Source organism: Mesoplodon bidens, assembly GCF_964165515.1.
Source record: "Mesoplodon bidens genome assembly, chromosome: 1".
NCBI lineage: Eukaryota > Metazoa > Chordata > Mammalia > Artiodactyla > Ziphiidae > Mesoplodon > Mesoplodon bidens.
Genome location: NC_138176.1, coordinates 87,359,497 through 87,377,111, shown reverse-complemented (window position 1 = coordinate 87,377,111; position 17,615 = coordinate 87,359,497). Strand labels below are relative to the sequence as shown.

General features: G+C 34.6%; 1 protein-coding gene across 4 annotated transcripts in view; it reads left to right on the top strand.

The window, feature by feature from the left end:
• The window catches only part of BBS7 (Bardet-Biedl syndrome 7), a 44,893-nt gene that overhangs the window by 14,251 nt on the left and 13,027 nt on the right, over positions 1 to 17,615 (top strand). For 3 of the 4 annotated variants that reach the window (XM_081240736.1, XM_081240735.1, XM_081240737.1), the window contains exons 6-13: positions 2,185 to 2,257; positions 2,690 to 2,806; positions 4,625 to 4,755; positions 8,719 to 8,803; positions 9,549 to 9,651; positions 11,312 to 11,504; positions 12,725 to 12,799; positions 15,569 to 15,634. In XM_081240736.1, the coding sequence (XP_081096862.1) occupies positions 2,185 to 2,257; positions 2,690 to 2,806; positions 4,625 to 4,755; positions 8,719 to 8,803; positions 9,549 to 9,651; positions 11,312 to 11,504; positions 12,725 to 12,799; positions 15,569 to 15,634 (843 nt within the window). The remainder of the gene's footprint in view (positions 1 to 2,184; positions 2,258 to 2,689; positions 2,807 to 4,624; positions 4,756 to 8,718; positions 8,804 to 9,548; positions 9,652 to 11,311; positions 11,505 to 12,724; positions 12,800 to 15,568; positions 15,635 to 17,615) is intronic. The other variant, XM_081240738.1, reaches the window with a different exon arrangement.

The following is a 17,615-nucleotide window of genomic DNA, read 5'->3' as shown; positions in this document are numbered from 1 at the left end:
AGGACACTTTTCCCCCCACACATAATATATGAGTTAGTACAATAAGAATCTAATGCCTTTGCTATAGGGAACCCTTCCTAGCTTTTCCTTTTTTTTTTTTTTTTTTTTTGCGGTACGCGGGCCTCTCACTGTTGTGGCCTCTCCCGTCGTGGAGCACAGGCTCTGGACGCACAGACTCAGTGGCCATGGCTCATGGGCTTAGCCGCTCCATGGCATGTGAGATCTTCCCGGACCGGGGCATGAACCCGTGTCCCCTGCCTTGGCAGGCGGACTCTCAACCACTGAGCCACCAGGGAAGCCCCCCCTTTTTTTTTATTTCCTCCATCACCCTCCCCTCTCCCAAAAAATCAAATTAAAGGAGGAAATTGGGTTGAGGAGAGGGTGTTAATCTTTAACAGGAGAGAGTTGAGATCAGGGTTGTATCATTTGAATTTACCCAGCATTTATTACAGTATGTTGAACAGAATAAGCCCTCAGTAAATATTTGAAAAAGCATCTACTATCTTTATATTTCTATTAAAAACCATGATTGGCTAAGACAACTACTTAAGGCCACTGTTATTAGTAGTACTAATTACAACTGTCTTCTTGAAAGTGACTTTTTTTTTTTGGCCGCACCACACAGCTTGCGGGATCTTAATTCCCAGACCAGGGATTGAACCCAGACCCTCGGCGGTGAAAGTGCTGAGTCCTAACCACTGGACCAGCAGGGAATTCCAAAAGTGACTTTCAATAAAATAGACATATCCTCTCTCTCTCTCTCTCTCTCTCTCTCTCTCTGTCTCTCTCTGTCTCTCTCTCTGTCTCTCTCTCTCACACACACACACACACGCACACGCACACACACACACACACCCCAAGACCCATAAAACAAAGTTTAGATGTAAATAACATATAACAAGTGGATTAATTGGATCAAAATTTAGGGTGATAGTGCAATTGAACAAAAAGTCTTGCTGTTTATTCTGTACCACCAAAGGATATCTCACTCTTTGGAATTTCATAGTTAGATGGCCTGTCTCGGCACCAGCCCTTTTGTAGAAGAAATCCAGTGATTCTGTGAAGTTCTTTTTTTTTTTTTTTCTCTATGGGGAATTAAAATAATGTTCAAGGTTCACTCTAGGGGCATGAATGATTAATTTCTCCCCTAGCCTGTTCCCAAATATGAGTTGTTTGAATAAGGCTTTTAACGAGTTGGCTCACACCCATTTAGAAATTGATATGGCAGAATTCTAGGATTCTGCTTTGTTTAATAAGAGATCCATATGCTAATTGTAAAAAAAAATTCACTAAGTATTTGTGGAAAGTAAAAAGTTGAAGTCTTTCCTCTGCCCTGCACACTTTTCCCCTACTCCCCCTCTGCCTTTGTAGGCAATCCGTTACCCCAAAGGTAGCCTTTTTAAAACAGTTTTGTGTGTATTCTTTTGTGTTTATATAGTTACATGTAGATATCTGTGAATTTCTCATGTTTTTCTAAATAAAATATAAAGCATATGGCTCTTATATATTCTATATATATTTAAAAATTTTAAACAATAATGGTATACCAGATTTACTGTAATTTTGCCAATGTTTTTTCATTGAGTGATTTATCATATTTTTTCTATGTGAATTTAATACTTCTACCTCATTCTTTAACAGCTTCACAAATACTATGCAAATACTATGCATTATAAGTGACAAAATTGAAAAAAAGACAAATAAAAGGATTTAACTGTTTTCTTATGTAAATTGCAGGTCATTCTGCCTCTTACTAGAGTGGGTTTTGGAAATACCCAAAGGCAAGGCCAGAGTTTTCTGAGTCTGTTTGAATGTGCTCTAAGTTAAATCCCTTGAGTTAGAGAGGACAGAGGAAACAACTTGTTCCTGGAAAGTTTTGATAGGGGAATTTACCAGTGTCAAGTTTTCAGGCAAACAAATACCTAAAGTGAAAAGTATTCAAAGTGGAGGATATTTGAAATATTTATTTCCTCACTCTTTATATTTTATATATGTATATTTCTATTATAAAATGAGTTGACATGTGCAGAACTGCTAACAAATAGAAGTTAATATTCACAATCTAGTTTTTTTCAGTAGTTTTATTCCAGGGTTCTTTATATGAATATTGATATTATCTATGAATACCTATATTATTTTAAATTTGTCTTCTGTTTTAGTTAAAAAATTTTTGTTCTCCTTCAGGGATCTGATGTGATGTATGAAATTGAAGTTCCTGGCCCACCTACTGTTTTAGCCCTACACAATGGAAATGGCGGTAATCAGGGCTTTATTTTTGACAATCAAATAAGGGAGTGAGTTACGTTATTTAAGTTTAGATATTTCAGGTTTTTTAATCATTTAATTATATATTAAGTGAAAATGGGAAATTGTAGGAAGAACATGAACTGGAATACAGACAATTGTCTTCTAACTTGCCAGTTGCTAACAGTAATGTGTTATTGAACTTTAATTTTTTAGTTTCCTCATCTTAAAATTAGTTGATGAGGAAAGGTCTTATCTCTTATGGTTATAAATTCTGTGAATGTATAACCATCCTTCTAAATTAAGTAAATTAATTAAAATCCGTCTTTTTATAATATTTTAAATGAGATTTTTACATGAAAGACAATACATCTGAAAATATTTCAATTTTAAAGAAATAGTGTGAGTTGTGGGATAACTATATGTTGACTTTAAATATAACTAGGTGACTCTGGAGAAGACCTTTTGTTTGGAACGTCAGATGGAAAACTTGGGCTTATTCAGATCACTACATCCAAACCAATACACAAGTGGGAAATTCGAAATGAGAAAAAGAGGGGAGGTATATTTTTTAAATTAATTAATTAATTAATTAATTATTTTATTTTCGGCTGCGTTGGGTCTTCATTGCTGCGCGTGGGCTTTCTCTAGTTGTGGCGAGCGGAGGCTATTCTTTGTTGCAGTGCGGGGGCTTCTCATTGTGGTGGCTTCTCTTGTTGCGGAGCACAGTCTCTAGGTGCGCGGGCTTCAGTAGTTGTGGCACGTGGGCTCAGTAATAGTGGCTCATGGGCTCTAGAGCGCAGGCTCAGTAGTTGTGGCACATTGGCTTAGTTGCTCCGCGGCATGTGGCATCTTCCTGGACCAGGGCTCAAATACGTATCCCGTGCATTGGCAGGCAGATTCTTAACCACTGCACCACCAGGGAAGTCGGGAGGTATGTTTTTGATGTAATTCAGATTCTGAATTTCAGTGATTATTAAATAAAATATACTGGGAATTTCCTGGTGATTCAATGGTTAGGACTCCATGCTTTCACTTCCAAGGGCGTGGGTTCGATAGATAGATAGATAGATAGGTCAACCTACATTATATAGTTCATTCTGTTTTATTTATTCATAATGTATAGCAGACTTAGCAATTTACAGAGCTGCCTCAGGTTTATTTACTGTTTGTTTATTTAGCAGGTCTATCATACTTTTGCCATAATTTTTAAAGTAATATATGCTAATAGCAAATAGGGATGGATAGACTTTTATGGACTAATGTCTATCTATAACATTAATCTATGCTCAAAACCATTTTTTGTTTTTTGCTGTAGGGAATTAATTGGAATTTAGGAGTACTTGGTATGAGGCAAAGAAGTGCAGTCGGGTCAGGGAATATTCCTTTTTTCTAAGGAATTTACACCTTTCTAAGGGGAATTTATATCTGACTTGATAGGTTTGGATGGCTATTTATAAGTACAGCATGAGATCTGATTGACAAGAAAACGTGTTAACAATGTATAAGATTTAGGGGAAAAGAATGTCCAGGAAGAGGAAAAAATAAAGGCAGAGGACTTGAGGCAGAGGTAAACTCGATTCATTTGAGGAGAAGAAGGAAGACCAGTGTGGCTAAATACATTCGTATGGCATGAGATGGAGTCACAGAGGTAGGGTAAGGCCAAATCACGAAGGTCCTCATGAGCCTTGGTAAAGGGGTTTGAATTTTAATCTAACTGTAGTGGGGAGTCATTGGAGAATTGTAAGTGGGGGTATGATGTGATCTAATTTACCAAACTAAAACAAAAACACTCCGTGGAGAGTGGGTTTGTAGGGAAGCAGATCAAAATTAGAGGCATGGAGTTCAATTGGGAAGTTATTGTTATAGTTGTTTTGGTTTTTTTTAACTTTAATTTTTATTTATTTATTTGTTTGTTTTTATATTTGCCTGTGTTGGGTCTGTGTTGCTGCATGCAAGCTTTCTCTAGTTGTGGTGAGCGGAGGCTACTCTTTGTTGCGGTGCGCGGGTTTCTCATTGTTGTGGCTTCTCTTGTTGTGGAGCATGGGCTCTAGGTGCGTGGGCTTCAGTAGTTGTAGCACGTGGGCTCAGTAGTTGTGGCTTGTGGGCTTTAGAGCGCAGGCTCAGTAGTTGTGGCACCTGGGCTTAGTTGCTCCGTGGCACGTGGGATCTTCCTGGCCCAGGGCTCAAACCCATGTCCCCTGCATCAGCAGGTGGATTCTTAACCACCGCGCCACCAGGGAAGCCCTATAGTTGTTTTAACTTACCCTGTTTTTTTTTCCTACTCTGATTTGATATATATATTTTTTCATTCATACTTGGTATATTTTTTACTATAATATCAATTTTATTGATAACTTATCACTTACCTTTTTTAAAGGTATTTTGTGTATTGACAGCTTTGACATTGTGGGTGATGGGGTTAAAGATTTGCTTGTTGGAAGAGATGATGGAATGGTGGAAGTGTATAGTTTTGATAATGCAAATGAGCCTGTTCTACGATTTGATCAGGTAAGTTCACTTTTAAAAAGACTATGTATGCTTATTATTCATCAAACAATTATAGAGATGACTGACTTTGTGTTTTATTAAATGAAATATATTAAAATCTTGTGTTTGGCTTAAAATATCTCTGCTTTGACATTATCAAAATCTTCTCTAGGCTACTCTTATGTTTGAATAAATGACTATTGCCCTCAAGCTGAACAATAAATTACTTTTTTATTTGATTTCTAAATACTGTGTATCCAAATTATTAAATGTATTACCTTAGTTTCTATAATGCATAATAGATTACAGGAGTAACATTTATATGTTTAGGTAGCATAAATGAGATTGTGTTTTAGGAATAAACTTCGTATCGTTAAGACAATATCAAAAATATCCTTAAGCAGAGAGGGAAAAGTAGCAATTTCACTTCTTGCCACCCAAGATCCACAGTATGAGAAGAAATACTAGAGAAGAGTAATTTTTAGTTCACAAATTTTAAGTGTAATTAAGCTTGTTTATCCCAAGGTGCAGAGTCACATGGAGAAGCATTCTGGCATAAACTGAATCTTTCATTTTCATAAAGTGGTGTTCTCCTGTCCAGGGTTTCCCCATCCTGCCTCATGCATGATGTATTGAGGCTGTTTAACGACAGCAACAAAAAACCACAACTCAGTATGGACTTTTCTTTCTTTGTCTAATTTCTCTAATAGTGGTAAAGTTCTCCCAGTACCTACTTTAATTGCATATCAGTAAATAACAGATGTTTTGGTACATAGATAAAGTATATTATTATATAGATAATATGGGGATAAAAACATTATACAACTTATTTTCTGGATTTATTTTGTACTTGTTCATCTTTCTTTGGTGCAAAAAGTTACCTTGCTAATGATGCAAATAATAGTTTAGGCTTAAAAGTACATAATAATCCTGTGTTGGTGATCTCCCATTTTCTTCTCATCACCCCCTGAGAAACTTTCCTATTTAGACCCCAAGTTTCCTCTTTGACTTCTATTCCAAACCCCAGTAATGACATAGCATGTCTCCCCTCTGCCAGGTGTGGCACTAAGAATTCCTCTCTTCCCAATCTTTCTTCTGTTTGTCTGATGATAGAGGTACTGCTTCCATGTTGTGTTAAGGCTGCGAATATGCTGCCTCATCTTGATTCATGATGTCACTCTCTTTATTGTTTTCCTAATCAGGAGAAGTCCTCTTATCTGACATAGTCTGGACTGATGGTTGGTTAATCAAAAAAGTTAAGGAGCAGATCATAAAAAGGCAATATGTACATACCTTAAACATCACATTTTAATTTAAACTTATAAATATATATTTATTCACCAATATTTTGAGCAGTGACCAAGGTATTTTCTTGTGAGTTCCCCTAATTGGCATTCCATGTTGTTACTTATATAAAGCATGTCTGTACTATGTTGTCTATGATCTCCTGTGTTATGGTTCTATGACTGTTTTTTTAAGGTGTAAGTTGAATTAATTAAATCTACAACTCCAAGACTTTTATAAAAAGGTACTTGAAGTAATAAGATAAATGAATTTCATTAAAATGTATTGACAAAAAACACGTAGAAATTAACAGTTTTTTAATTTTTGTAACTTTTTCTGAGTACATCAGGTTAAATAAGGTACTTCTAAGTGAGTGAAAGAGTAAGTTATAATTAATAGTCACTCAGTAAACCACTCAGAAAGTGAGAATGTGTGTGACTCTTTTGACTTGGTAAAACATTATTCTGTAGTCAGCTGGTTTCCAGCGTTTTGCTTTCAATAAATAGAAGGAGGACCTAATCAAGGTGTCAGATGATACATCATTAAACATTTTCAGTGGTAGATCAGATGATTTTAGGTATGTAACTTGGAAGATATTTAAACAATAGAGTGAACTTTCTACAACAAAATTTCTTTCATTGTCATCAATATCTTTATGGGACTAAGCTCGATTAGTGCTTCTATCTATGAAGATGAAAAAAAGGAATAGGACTGATGTTGAACTCAGTCTCATTCTACCAATATATAATTAATACTAATTGTGGTATATGAATAATTTAGAAGGAAAAAATGTCCAATTGTCTCATGAGATACATTTCCTATAGAATTTTGTTTTAGTGGTTAGTTATTATTTAAAAATATAAAACATATATTTGTTGATCAACTGTGAAATGTTAATAATTAGGACAATAGAAATTTCTAATTCTTAGAGCTTTTTAATCACAGAAGATAAAAAAAATTCTATTTCTTTTTTCTTGGTTGCAGAGAAGTGTAAAAGAATTTCAAGCATGAGTACATTACATTAAGATAAATATATGTGGGGGAAGTGGAGTGAAAATAGAAGTTTAGGGAACAATGTAAAATTTCCAGCTGTGAAAGAAGGATTTGTTTTTTCATTTTAAATTCAATTGTGTATATAAATTTGTCTTGATATTTAGATTCATTGGGTATGATTGGGATGTGATTATGTGACAGTTTTATTTTAAAATTATAATCTCTAAAACTTCCAGATATTACATTCTTTGTAACTATTTAAAGTGGTGATGAAAATCTGAAAGTCAGTTTAAAAATGTACACAGGGATGGATGCAGTTTTATTTGTTTGTTTTTTCAGAATTAACTTTAGCGAGAACATGAACAAAAAAGTTTGAAGAATTCTAGTGTATATGAAATCCACTGGGACACTTGTTAAAAATGCACCTGTTGGGGAATTCCCTGGTGGTCCAGTGGTTAGGACTCTGCACTTCCCTTGCAGGGGGCACGGGTTCCATCCCTGGTCGGGGAGCTAAGATTCCTGCAAGATGTGCAGTGCGGCCAGAAAAAAAAAAAAGAAAAAAAATACACCTATGAACCTAACTTCATGCAAATGTATAATCAAACCTTTGTTACTTGAATCTCTCAGGTAATTAGCTCAGGAACAGCTAAGATAGCTTGATTTGCAGAATAGCTCAGAGGTTTGCCTCTTACAAGGAGGATGAAGAGAACTAGCATTTTTAATGCTGGTGTCCATTCCCTCTACCTTCTCCTTTAGGACAATGGTTCTGGGCCTTGCCTGATAATAATTACCTGGCAGAGCTACTGGTCAAACTCATTAATGGGTTGCCAACACATTTTTTTTAAATGAAAGAGAATAGATTAGAATATATCAGAGTACAACACAAACCTTTTAAGTTATATCTGTTGTTGTGTATGTTCATGTGTGAATTATACCAGATTGCAATATGAAACTTATTGCTTGCTTTCCAAATAGCTTGAAAGCCAATGACCTAGAGTGCTTGTTAAAAATACAGATTCCTAGTTGACTCACCCAAATGATTATTGTCAGACAAGTTAGGGAAGTATTGCTTAAAAGAGACATAAACCCTGAATCATCTGAAAAACTTGGTTTCTCTCCATAGTAGCAAATTGTCTAAAGGTTCTATGTAAGCTAGCATCTTCTTTATTCTTCTAAAAAACTATTTGGAGAAAAACACATGAGAGGTGGTCTGTGGAATTCAGGTAATAAACTAAATTTATTGAGAGTTTTGCTTATGTAATTTTTTTTTTTTTTTTTTTTTTTGGGCCACATGGCTTGTAGGATCCTAGTTTCCTGACAAGGGATGGAACCCAGGCCCCCTGCAGTGGAAGCATAGAGTCCTAACCACTGGACTGCCAGGGAATCCCCGCTTATGTCATTTTTTTAAAAAAAAACTTATTTCTTTATATAAATAAATGATTTTGCTCATTCGATGACTACTGTAGCTGAGTGGTACACACAAATATATGAATCATTTTCAATCTTCTTTCCCCAAATTAAAAAGCACTGGAATTTTCAGCCATTTGTGCAGGATTTTCACCTTTCCAATCTCAGTGTCTACACATAATAAGTATTCAATAAATATATGTTGAATGTTGGGAGACAGGAAAATAATTTTTGTGGCTTATTATTTCACATATCTGTGAAATTTTATGAATGACGTGCTTGATCTTAAATTTATTTTAGACGTTGTCTGAGAGTGTCACATCTATCCAGGGTGGTTGTGTAGGGAAAGATGGCTATGACGAAATCGTGGTATCCACATATTCAGGTAAGGTAAATGGTAATAGCTAGTTGAAGAAAGAATCAATAATAAAAAATATAAATTTAATAAATTGCTTTTGATGATTACTTTTTAAAATGTTTATTAGTAAGTCACTCTTACCTACAGCATTAAAAGCTCTAATAGTTAAAAAATAAGAAAAGAAGTAGTAGGTGTATTGATTTATAAAACAGTTAATATTTGAATAATACTTTTTAAAAGTACTTAGTATATCTCTAGCATCTTTGAAAATTAAATGATCTCCTTTGGTTTAAAAAGAATATTTACTGAAATTTAGTTTGTTTTGTTACTGTGTACATTTCTTATAAAACTTGCTTGCTTTTGAGTAGGTCATTTTTGTATTCTCACAATAGTTATATGAGAGTTTAACTTTCCATGAAAATAATTTTTGAAAGACAACTTTTATTCATCAACTATTTATTGCACTTGCCTAGAATGTGTTGACTTATTCCATACTTGAAAACTAAAACTTTAAATTAAGAAGTGAAAGATTTCCTTAATCATAGTATTACAGTATTTCAGGCAAAACAAAAATGGTATCCAAAGTAATTTCTTTATGGTTTGAATATCTTCTAGCTTGATTTCTTTTGTGTTTTGTTTTGTCTTGTTTTTTGAAAAGGAATAAGTCCAAGACTAAGTGAGGTTGATGTTGGTGGACACAGGGGCATGTATCTTGGGTTTCTTTTAACACTAGCAGCACTTAATGGTGCACGACTGTAATTCATCTCTGCAGGCTGGGTTACAGGTCTGACAACAGAGCCTATTCATAAGGAAAGTGGACCAGGAGAAGAACTAAAAATTAATCAGGAGATGCAGAATAAAATTTCTTCTTTACGGTAATTTTGGATTTTTGTTTGCGTCTTTATTTTTTTTCATTTCATAAAGTGTGTGATTGTTGTTTTTTTCTTATTTATAAATGCAGTATATTTTATTGGAAGGAATTATACATTTAATTAGTTTATCACCTTTTTAAATAAAAGCTTATCAGTTTGAGAAAATTAGCAGTAAGTGCTGATTAATATTTTGGAGTTAGAAATACACTTTTTATATGTTTTATTCTATGTTGATTTTTTTCTTAGCTCAAGAATTGTATTTTTCATTCGTTTATTATAAACAGTTACAGTGGTGTTTTTGTTTGTTTGTTTGTTTTCATAGACATTAGAAAGAAACCAACACAGATGGCTCTATTCCTCATTAATTCTAATGTTTACTGCTCTTGTGGATGCTTCTGAGTCTGTAACTTTGGCTTATAAGTTTTCTTACTGGAACTGAGTAATGTTGACTCTCTTAGACACAGGGATTGCTTTCATGGCCTGTTCAGTTTGACAAGTCCTGTGAAAATGGCCTCAAGGAAAATTGCTGCATACAATGAAGAAGTGGGAGTCGCTGAAACTTTTAATGACTATTCTCCTTACCCTAGCCCTTCAGCCCTCAGCCCTCAGCCCTCAGGAGTGAGGGCTGATCCTTTTTTGGTGGTAGTTGATGGCTACAGAAGTTTTTGAGGCAAGCAAATGCCACAAGTACTAGTTCACTAAAGCCACACCACCAGTTCACCACAAACCAGTTCACCAAAGTCACCAAGAGAGAAAGCTCTAATGTTCATGCAGCAAGGACACCAAGGAGAGTTAATGAACTACTATCTCATGTCCTCAGTACAATACCTCATATTTATAACCAAGTCAGCCCCCTCCTGATTCCACTGGAATGTATGTTCACGAGAAGCTTGTGTCTATTTTGTTCATTCAGCACCCGGACCCTAAGTACATAGAGTCACTCAGTAAATATTTCTTGGGCCAATTAATCTTTTCCTTTGTTTAGTGCACAAATCCCTTCCAAGCGCCTTCCCAGAATTTTCCCCCTAAATTGGGGCTAGTAGCTAAACCTCATGTTGTTCTACCCTAGTTACTATTTACTTCATTTCCTTTCCCTTTAACTGGAGCAGCTCTAAGCAATGCCTGCACAGTTCAATCTCCAACACTTGGTAGAACTTCAGCTGTACCTCTGGCTCATGATTATCCTTGTGGTCTCCAAAATATTCATACTCAGCAGCCTTCTTATTTTGTCTGTTGCCCATAATATCTTACTGAAAGGTACATGTTTACTGATTTCACACGTTCTGTTTCTTCTTATTAAATCTAATATGTTCCTCTACCCCAGAACAATCAGTTTCTTCTCTGATTAGTGCTATATGTGACTGTAACCAGATTCATATATTAGGATTGATTATTTGCAGCCTGCCTTGATTCTTACAATGCCTTATTAATATTGCTGGTGTGGGGCTGAGTAGATGTTTTACTTTTTAGATCAGAGATAAATAATGTAGAACCATTAGGTCAGTCATAGAAATAAAAATTTTGTTCCTATTAGTGTTATAGTTCTAACTCAACCAATAAAAATGCATTTTGCAGCAGTAAATGTCTCAGACTTTTGTAAATATTCTAAGGATCTCAAATGTTTATACTTATAGGTGACAAATTTGTATATATTTTCCTCTAGGAGTGAGTTGGAACATCTGCAATATAAGGTACTACAGGAAAGAGAGAAATATCAATTGTCTTCTCAATCAAGCAAAGCAAAATCAGCAGTACCTTCATTTAGTGTAAATGACAAGTTTACATTAAATAAAGATGATGCCAGCTACAGCCTTATCTTAGAGGTTCAGATGGCGATAGATAATGTCTTAATACAGGTAAGCAAAATGTCTAATTTCTTTGTTTTATGGCTGGATCTATTTTGCAAACTAGTCATATGCACTAATTATTATTGAACACTTTTAAACAGTGATTTTAAATGTTTATCTTAATCTTCCATTAGCTAATCAGTTGGCTCATAGATTATTTAAATTATGTCTTTATTTTTTATTTATCCCGTACATATTAAACAAAAGACCAATGGACTTAAGTTTCAGGAAGACCTAGAAAGGACATTAAAGATTTGTTCTCTGGTTAGCCTTTAGGAGAATCTTAACAGAGATGTGACTTAGAGAACTCCAGTATTTTATATCCTTATTAGAACCTTTTTTAAGCTCCAACTACTAAAATAATACAGCCTGCTCATTAAACATCAGTTTCTAGGTAGATAATCTCAAAAGGTGAAACTTAGGGATAATAGTGTATAACTCCATTTATCAATGTATTTAATTCTTTTTTCTTTTTTTGTTATTAGTTTTTTTTTAATTTTTATTTTACATTGGAGTATGGTTGCTTAACAATTATTTTTTCTTTAAATTGGAAGATATTCAGGGAGTGGAAAAGGATGATAGTAGGATGAATGGAAAATAAGCAAGATGGAAAACCCATCAGAAAATGAGAAAAGAATAAAGAGGAAGAAGATGACAAAGTTTAAAAAGATGTGGGGGAGAGATCAGATTATTAATTAAAACTTAGAGGCAGAAATGTCTCTCAGGTAATGCTAGCTCAAGGGCTACTGCATTGAACAACTCCAGAAGCACCATTCACACAGAACACAGTACAACAGCATTGTCCTAGAAGCTACCTCTCTGGAGGAGACCAAAAATTATCCCCTTTCTGTGTTACAGGTGAAGTAAAAAATGATAAAAATGAACTGATATAGTAAGAATGGTCATATGATTATTTGCAGCCCATGGTAACATTTTTAGCACTGACAAAAAAAGGTAGGAAGAGTATACTTTAAAGAGAGCAATGAGAGATGAAATTCTGTGATCTGATTAATCCAGATTAGAAAAAAATATGTCATTGTAATATAACTCTTATTTATTATATTTATTTTCTAGAAGTGCATATTATCAAATACAAGTTAAGAGAGTTCATACTGTCAAATTTAGAGACAAACGTAAACTAGAACTAAGGAGAACCCTTAGAGAAAATATGTGTTGTGAGAATTTTTAGTTTTTCATCTCAACCTTTTTTTTTTTAATATTGACTGTAGAGTGATGTTCCAATAGATTTACTAGATGTGGATAAAAATTCTGCTGTTGTCAGCTTTAGCAGCTGTGATTCTGAGGTGAGTAAAAATATAAAAAATTCTTCAAATGCTTTCATTTCCATTATGCCATTTTGTATAAAGCCTGTAAATGCTACTAGTGTTTGATGTTTCCTCTGTATTTCCTTTCATAACCCTTCCCTCAAAATCTGCTTCTACTCTCTTTCCCTATCCTCAGAAAATCCAGAAACTGGAATGTTGTCCTAAATTCCTTCCTCTCTCTGACCTGTTAAATCGAGTTACAATAGTCCCCCCTTTATCTGCTGGAGATACATTCCAAGACCCCCAGTGGATGCCTGAAATCACGAATAGTAGGGAACCCCTGTATGATATGATGTTTCTTTCAGCATCACTGTTTTTGCACTTTGGAGCTGTTATTAAGTAAAACATGGGTTATTTGAACACAAGCACTGCAATACCATGAAGGTTGGTCTATGTGATAACTGAGATGGTTCCTAAGTGACTAACGGGTGGGTAGCATATACAGCATGAATATGCTGGACAAAGGGGTGATTCATGTCCCAGACAGGATGGAGTGGGATGTCACAAGTTCTCATGAATACTCAGAATGGTGTGCAATTTAAAACTTATGAATTGCTTATTTCTGGAATTTTCTATGTAATATTTTCAGACCACAGTTGACTGTGGGTAACTGAAACCCTGAAAAGCGAAACCACAGATAAGGGGGTTGCTGCTGTAGTCACTAATTTCTGTCATTTCTACCTCCTTGCTCTTCTACGTCTACTCTGCTTCATTTGCACTTGTTAACCTCCCAGGCCCTCATAATGCTTTTGCTTGAACTCCTCGTCTGCCAGTTTCTGTGCCTCCAGTATTGCCTGTCACCTCCAGGCTATGCTGTGCACTGCCACCAGAGAGGCCTTCCTAAAAGACAAACATCCCCGCGTCATTCCTTTTCTCAAAACCTTTTAAAGATTCCTTATTTCCTGAGCTGCATGTAAGTCAAGATTCCTCACTGTAGCATAAAAAACTTTCTGTAATTCAGCTCTTGATTACATCTCCAACTTAATCTCTCACCAGCTGCTACCTTCCCTCCCATGCACATGATTTCTGCCAAACTGAAGTTCTTAAAATTTCTTGAAAATGCTATACAGCTTCACACATTCCTACATTTAAACATGATCTGTTCCATCTGCCTGTCTTTCCTCACTTTTTCTTGTTGACTCTTGCTTAACCTTCATTCAACAGACATTTATTGAACACTTACTGTGTGCAGAGTACCTGGGATGAGACCATATCAGAGCTTTTGGACACGCTTACTGTATCACTTCTTTCTGCATGGTACTGCTTGACTAGCAGTCTCAGAGCTTAGGTATGGCTCCTGAAGAGAAGTTAGGGTTCAGAGAAGGTCTGGAGCAGCTGCGTTGGAGAAGGCAAGCCAGAGCAGGAAATGGTGACTGGAGTTGGCATTAAAAAGGGAAGGATAACAAGAGTAGATAAAGAACACAGTTGATAGTTATATTAGGGAATAATTTTCAAGCTAATTTCAGAGTAAAGCTTTTTTTTTGATAAGAGATTTTATAGCAGTTGTATTATTTATCATATGTGCTTTCTCATCCCTGTTTGAGAATAAAACATAAAAGATTAAGACCTACATTTTTATGATCATTTAAAAAATCAAGTTAGTATGAACTTCAGATCTTTAATTCCTAAGTTACAGTGAAAGATTAACCTGTTTATATCACTGCAGGATTCTTTGAAATGAGTATTTCATACCAATTTAAAACCTATTTTCTAGAATGATGGCTTAAAAAACAAATCTTATGGAGATTTCAAGTATATACAGGAGAAAGAATACTATAATAACCTCCGTGTACTCATCACTAACTTTAACATATGGCCAGTCTTGTTTTATGCTCTTTACCCTCTCCCTCCCCATCCCAAACCAAATTCCAGACATTCTGTCCCCTTTAATTAATATATATAATTTTATCCATAAATACTTAAATATATAACATTTGTTTTGAATTACACAAAAGTATATTTATTTTTAAGTTGACTGATCCTCTGTGTTTGCTGAGTTTAAATGATTTGAGAATAAAACATTTGAATTTTCTTTTTAACATTAGCATTCTTTTTATTTCTTCAGTATTTATTAAAAATAGGGAAATAGCAGTGACTGAAAATTGCATATCAAATAGTTCATGTTGCTTTGTCTGATTTTGCAATTCATGCACACAGATATACTCTTCTGTTTTTAGTAGTTTATTATTCAATTTTAAGAAGTTATCATACTTGAACTAACCTCTCCAATTTTGTTCAACAAACGTGTTGAATGCCTACAGTCTACTTGACACTATGCTATTTGCTGAGAATGCATAGATGAGATATTTCTCAGTTGTCTATAAGTATGTGTGAAAATCAAATACATTCAACACTGAACATCGATGTTTTTGCCTTTATAATACAAACATTAGGAGTTTGCACTGCCAGTTAAATTTTTGGGAGAATAATTAATATTTTAAAGTGTTATTGGAGAGATTTAATATGGAAAGAGCATTGAGCTTTAGAGTCTTAAAGATAAGAGTTTGAATACCAGTGTTATTACTTACTGGCATTTAGGAAATTTACCTAACCCTTCAGGCCTCAATTTCTTCATCTGTTAAAACTTACCACATAGGGTTGTTTGTAGGAATAAGCATAAAGCTCATAGCATAGTGCCACCCAAATGATAGGTGCTCAGTAAAAATAAATATTATTATTACTGTTGGTGCTGTTGTTATTGTTGAAAACATAGATTCATCCTTTCCCTCAACTTTGAATTCTTCCTAGTCAAATGACAACTTTCTTCTCGCCACTTATCGGTGCCAGGCAAATACCACAAGGCTGGAACTCAAGGTAAAACTGTTTGAGATTACCTATACTTGAAAGTTTGAACTTTTTTTTTTTCCTTGGTAAATCTTGCAACATATGTATCATTTCTTTGCATTAAATTTCTCCCTGAAACGAGCATTTTGGAATAATGTCTGTTGAATGACCTATTAGGTTTTAAATCAGACCAAACCACTCTCTTTTCTGTTAGCACTCAACCAGTCACGTTCTCTAAAATTATCAATCCTAAATTTCCTCTAACTGGAAATATTTTTTCTAATTTTCTATTATGGATAGTTTCAAGCATACATAAAAGTAATGATTCCAGTTTCAGCAATGATCAACTCATGACAATCCTGTTTATGCTGTCACTCTCCATTCCAAATTATTTTGAAGCCAATACAAGATACTTTATAATTTTATTAGTAAATATTTCAGTACATATGTTTAAAAGATAAGAACTCTTTTTTCTAAGTAGTTATGTAAAATTTGTATTTTTAAAAAAATTTTTATTGGGGTACAGTTGATTTACAATGTGTTAGTTTCAGGTGTACAGCAAAGTGAATCTGTTATGCATATACATATCTCCACTTAAACGATAAGAACTCTTTTTAAAAACATAACCACAGGGCTTCCCTGGTGGCACAGTGGTTGAGAGTCCGCCTGCCGATGCAGGGGACACGGGTTCGTGCCCCGGTGCGGGAGGATCCCACATGCCGCGGAGCCGCTGGGCCCGTGAGCCGTGGCCGCTGAGCCTGCGCATCCGGAGCCTGTGCTCCACAATGGGAGAGGCCACAGCAGTGAGAGGCCCGCGTACTGCAAAAAAATAAATAAATAAAATAACCACAATACTGTTATCACACCTAAGAAAAATAATAGTAATTCCTTAGTATTATCAAATGTTTAGTGTAGTGTTTTTTGTTTTTAGTTTGTTTGATCCAATCATGGTCCAAATAAGGTAATTTGGTTATTGAAGTATCTGAGCGTTTGCCCTATATTCTCCTATTATCTGGATTTTTCTGATTGCATTCCAGTGATGTCATTACCAACTATTCCAGGGAAAATCTTTGAAGTTTCCTTTTGCAATTTACTAACATAATCACTTTTATAATTAAATAATGATTGTAGCACACAAGTTTATTTTAGTTATTTAATTTTTAGTGTGAAATTAAAAAAAATTATTTTTGATATGTTTATGATCCAAAAATTAAGCACTATAACTTTTTCCTGATGTTCTGAAACTCAAAGTGTGCTTTTTTCAAGAGAGATGCTATTGCACAATAACTTTTTCATATCTGGTTAAGGAAGTTCCAGTTAAAATGTAATTTTTTTCTAAACAATTTATTTTCATCTGTGTAAGTCCCCTTTCATGTGTTTTGAAAGAAAAATTGAAAACTGGTATAAGTTCTAAAGGAATATACTTCAGCATATTTATGTAACCTAATTAAACTTTTAGATTACATTCACTGAGTTAGATTGTGCCAATAAATTAGGAAGTAGGCCTAAAATGTTAAAAACCTATGTTCTTTTTTAAAATTGGATACAATAACTTTAAAGTTCAGAGGAAAGAGTAAACGCCTGAAAAGAGCCAACAAAACTATGAAAAAGGAGAAAAGGTGGAACTTGCCCTATGGTAAAATGTACTATAAAACTACTATAATAAAAATAATGTGGGGTATTTACAAGGCCTAAATAAATAGGTCACGCAACAAAATAAAGTATAGAAATATAGCCCAGCACATATTTATGGGAATTTAATGCACAGCATTTTTAGGTAGGGAAAATTCTATTAAATTACTATTTTTATTTAAAAATTGCTATTGGTGGGACTTCCCTGGTGGCACAGTGGTTAGACCTACAGCAACTAAGACCCAACGCAGTCAAAGATAAATTAATTAATTAAAAAAATAAAAATAAAAATAAAAATTGCTATTGGCACAACTGGCATACATCTGGAAGAATATTAAGTGAATTCTTATGTCATATATTGTAAAAGATAAATTCAGAT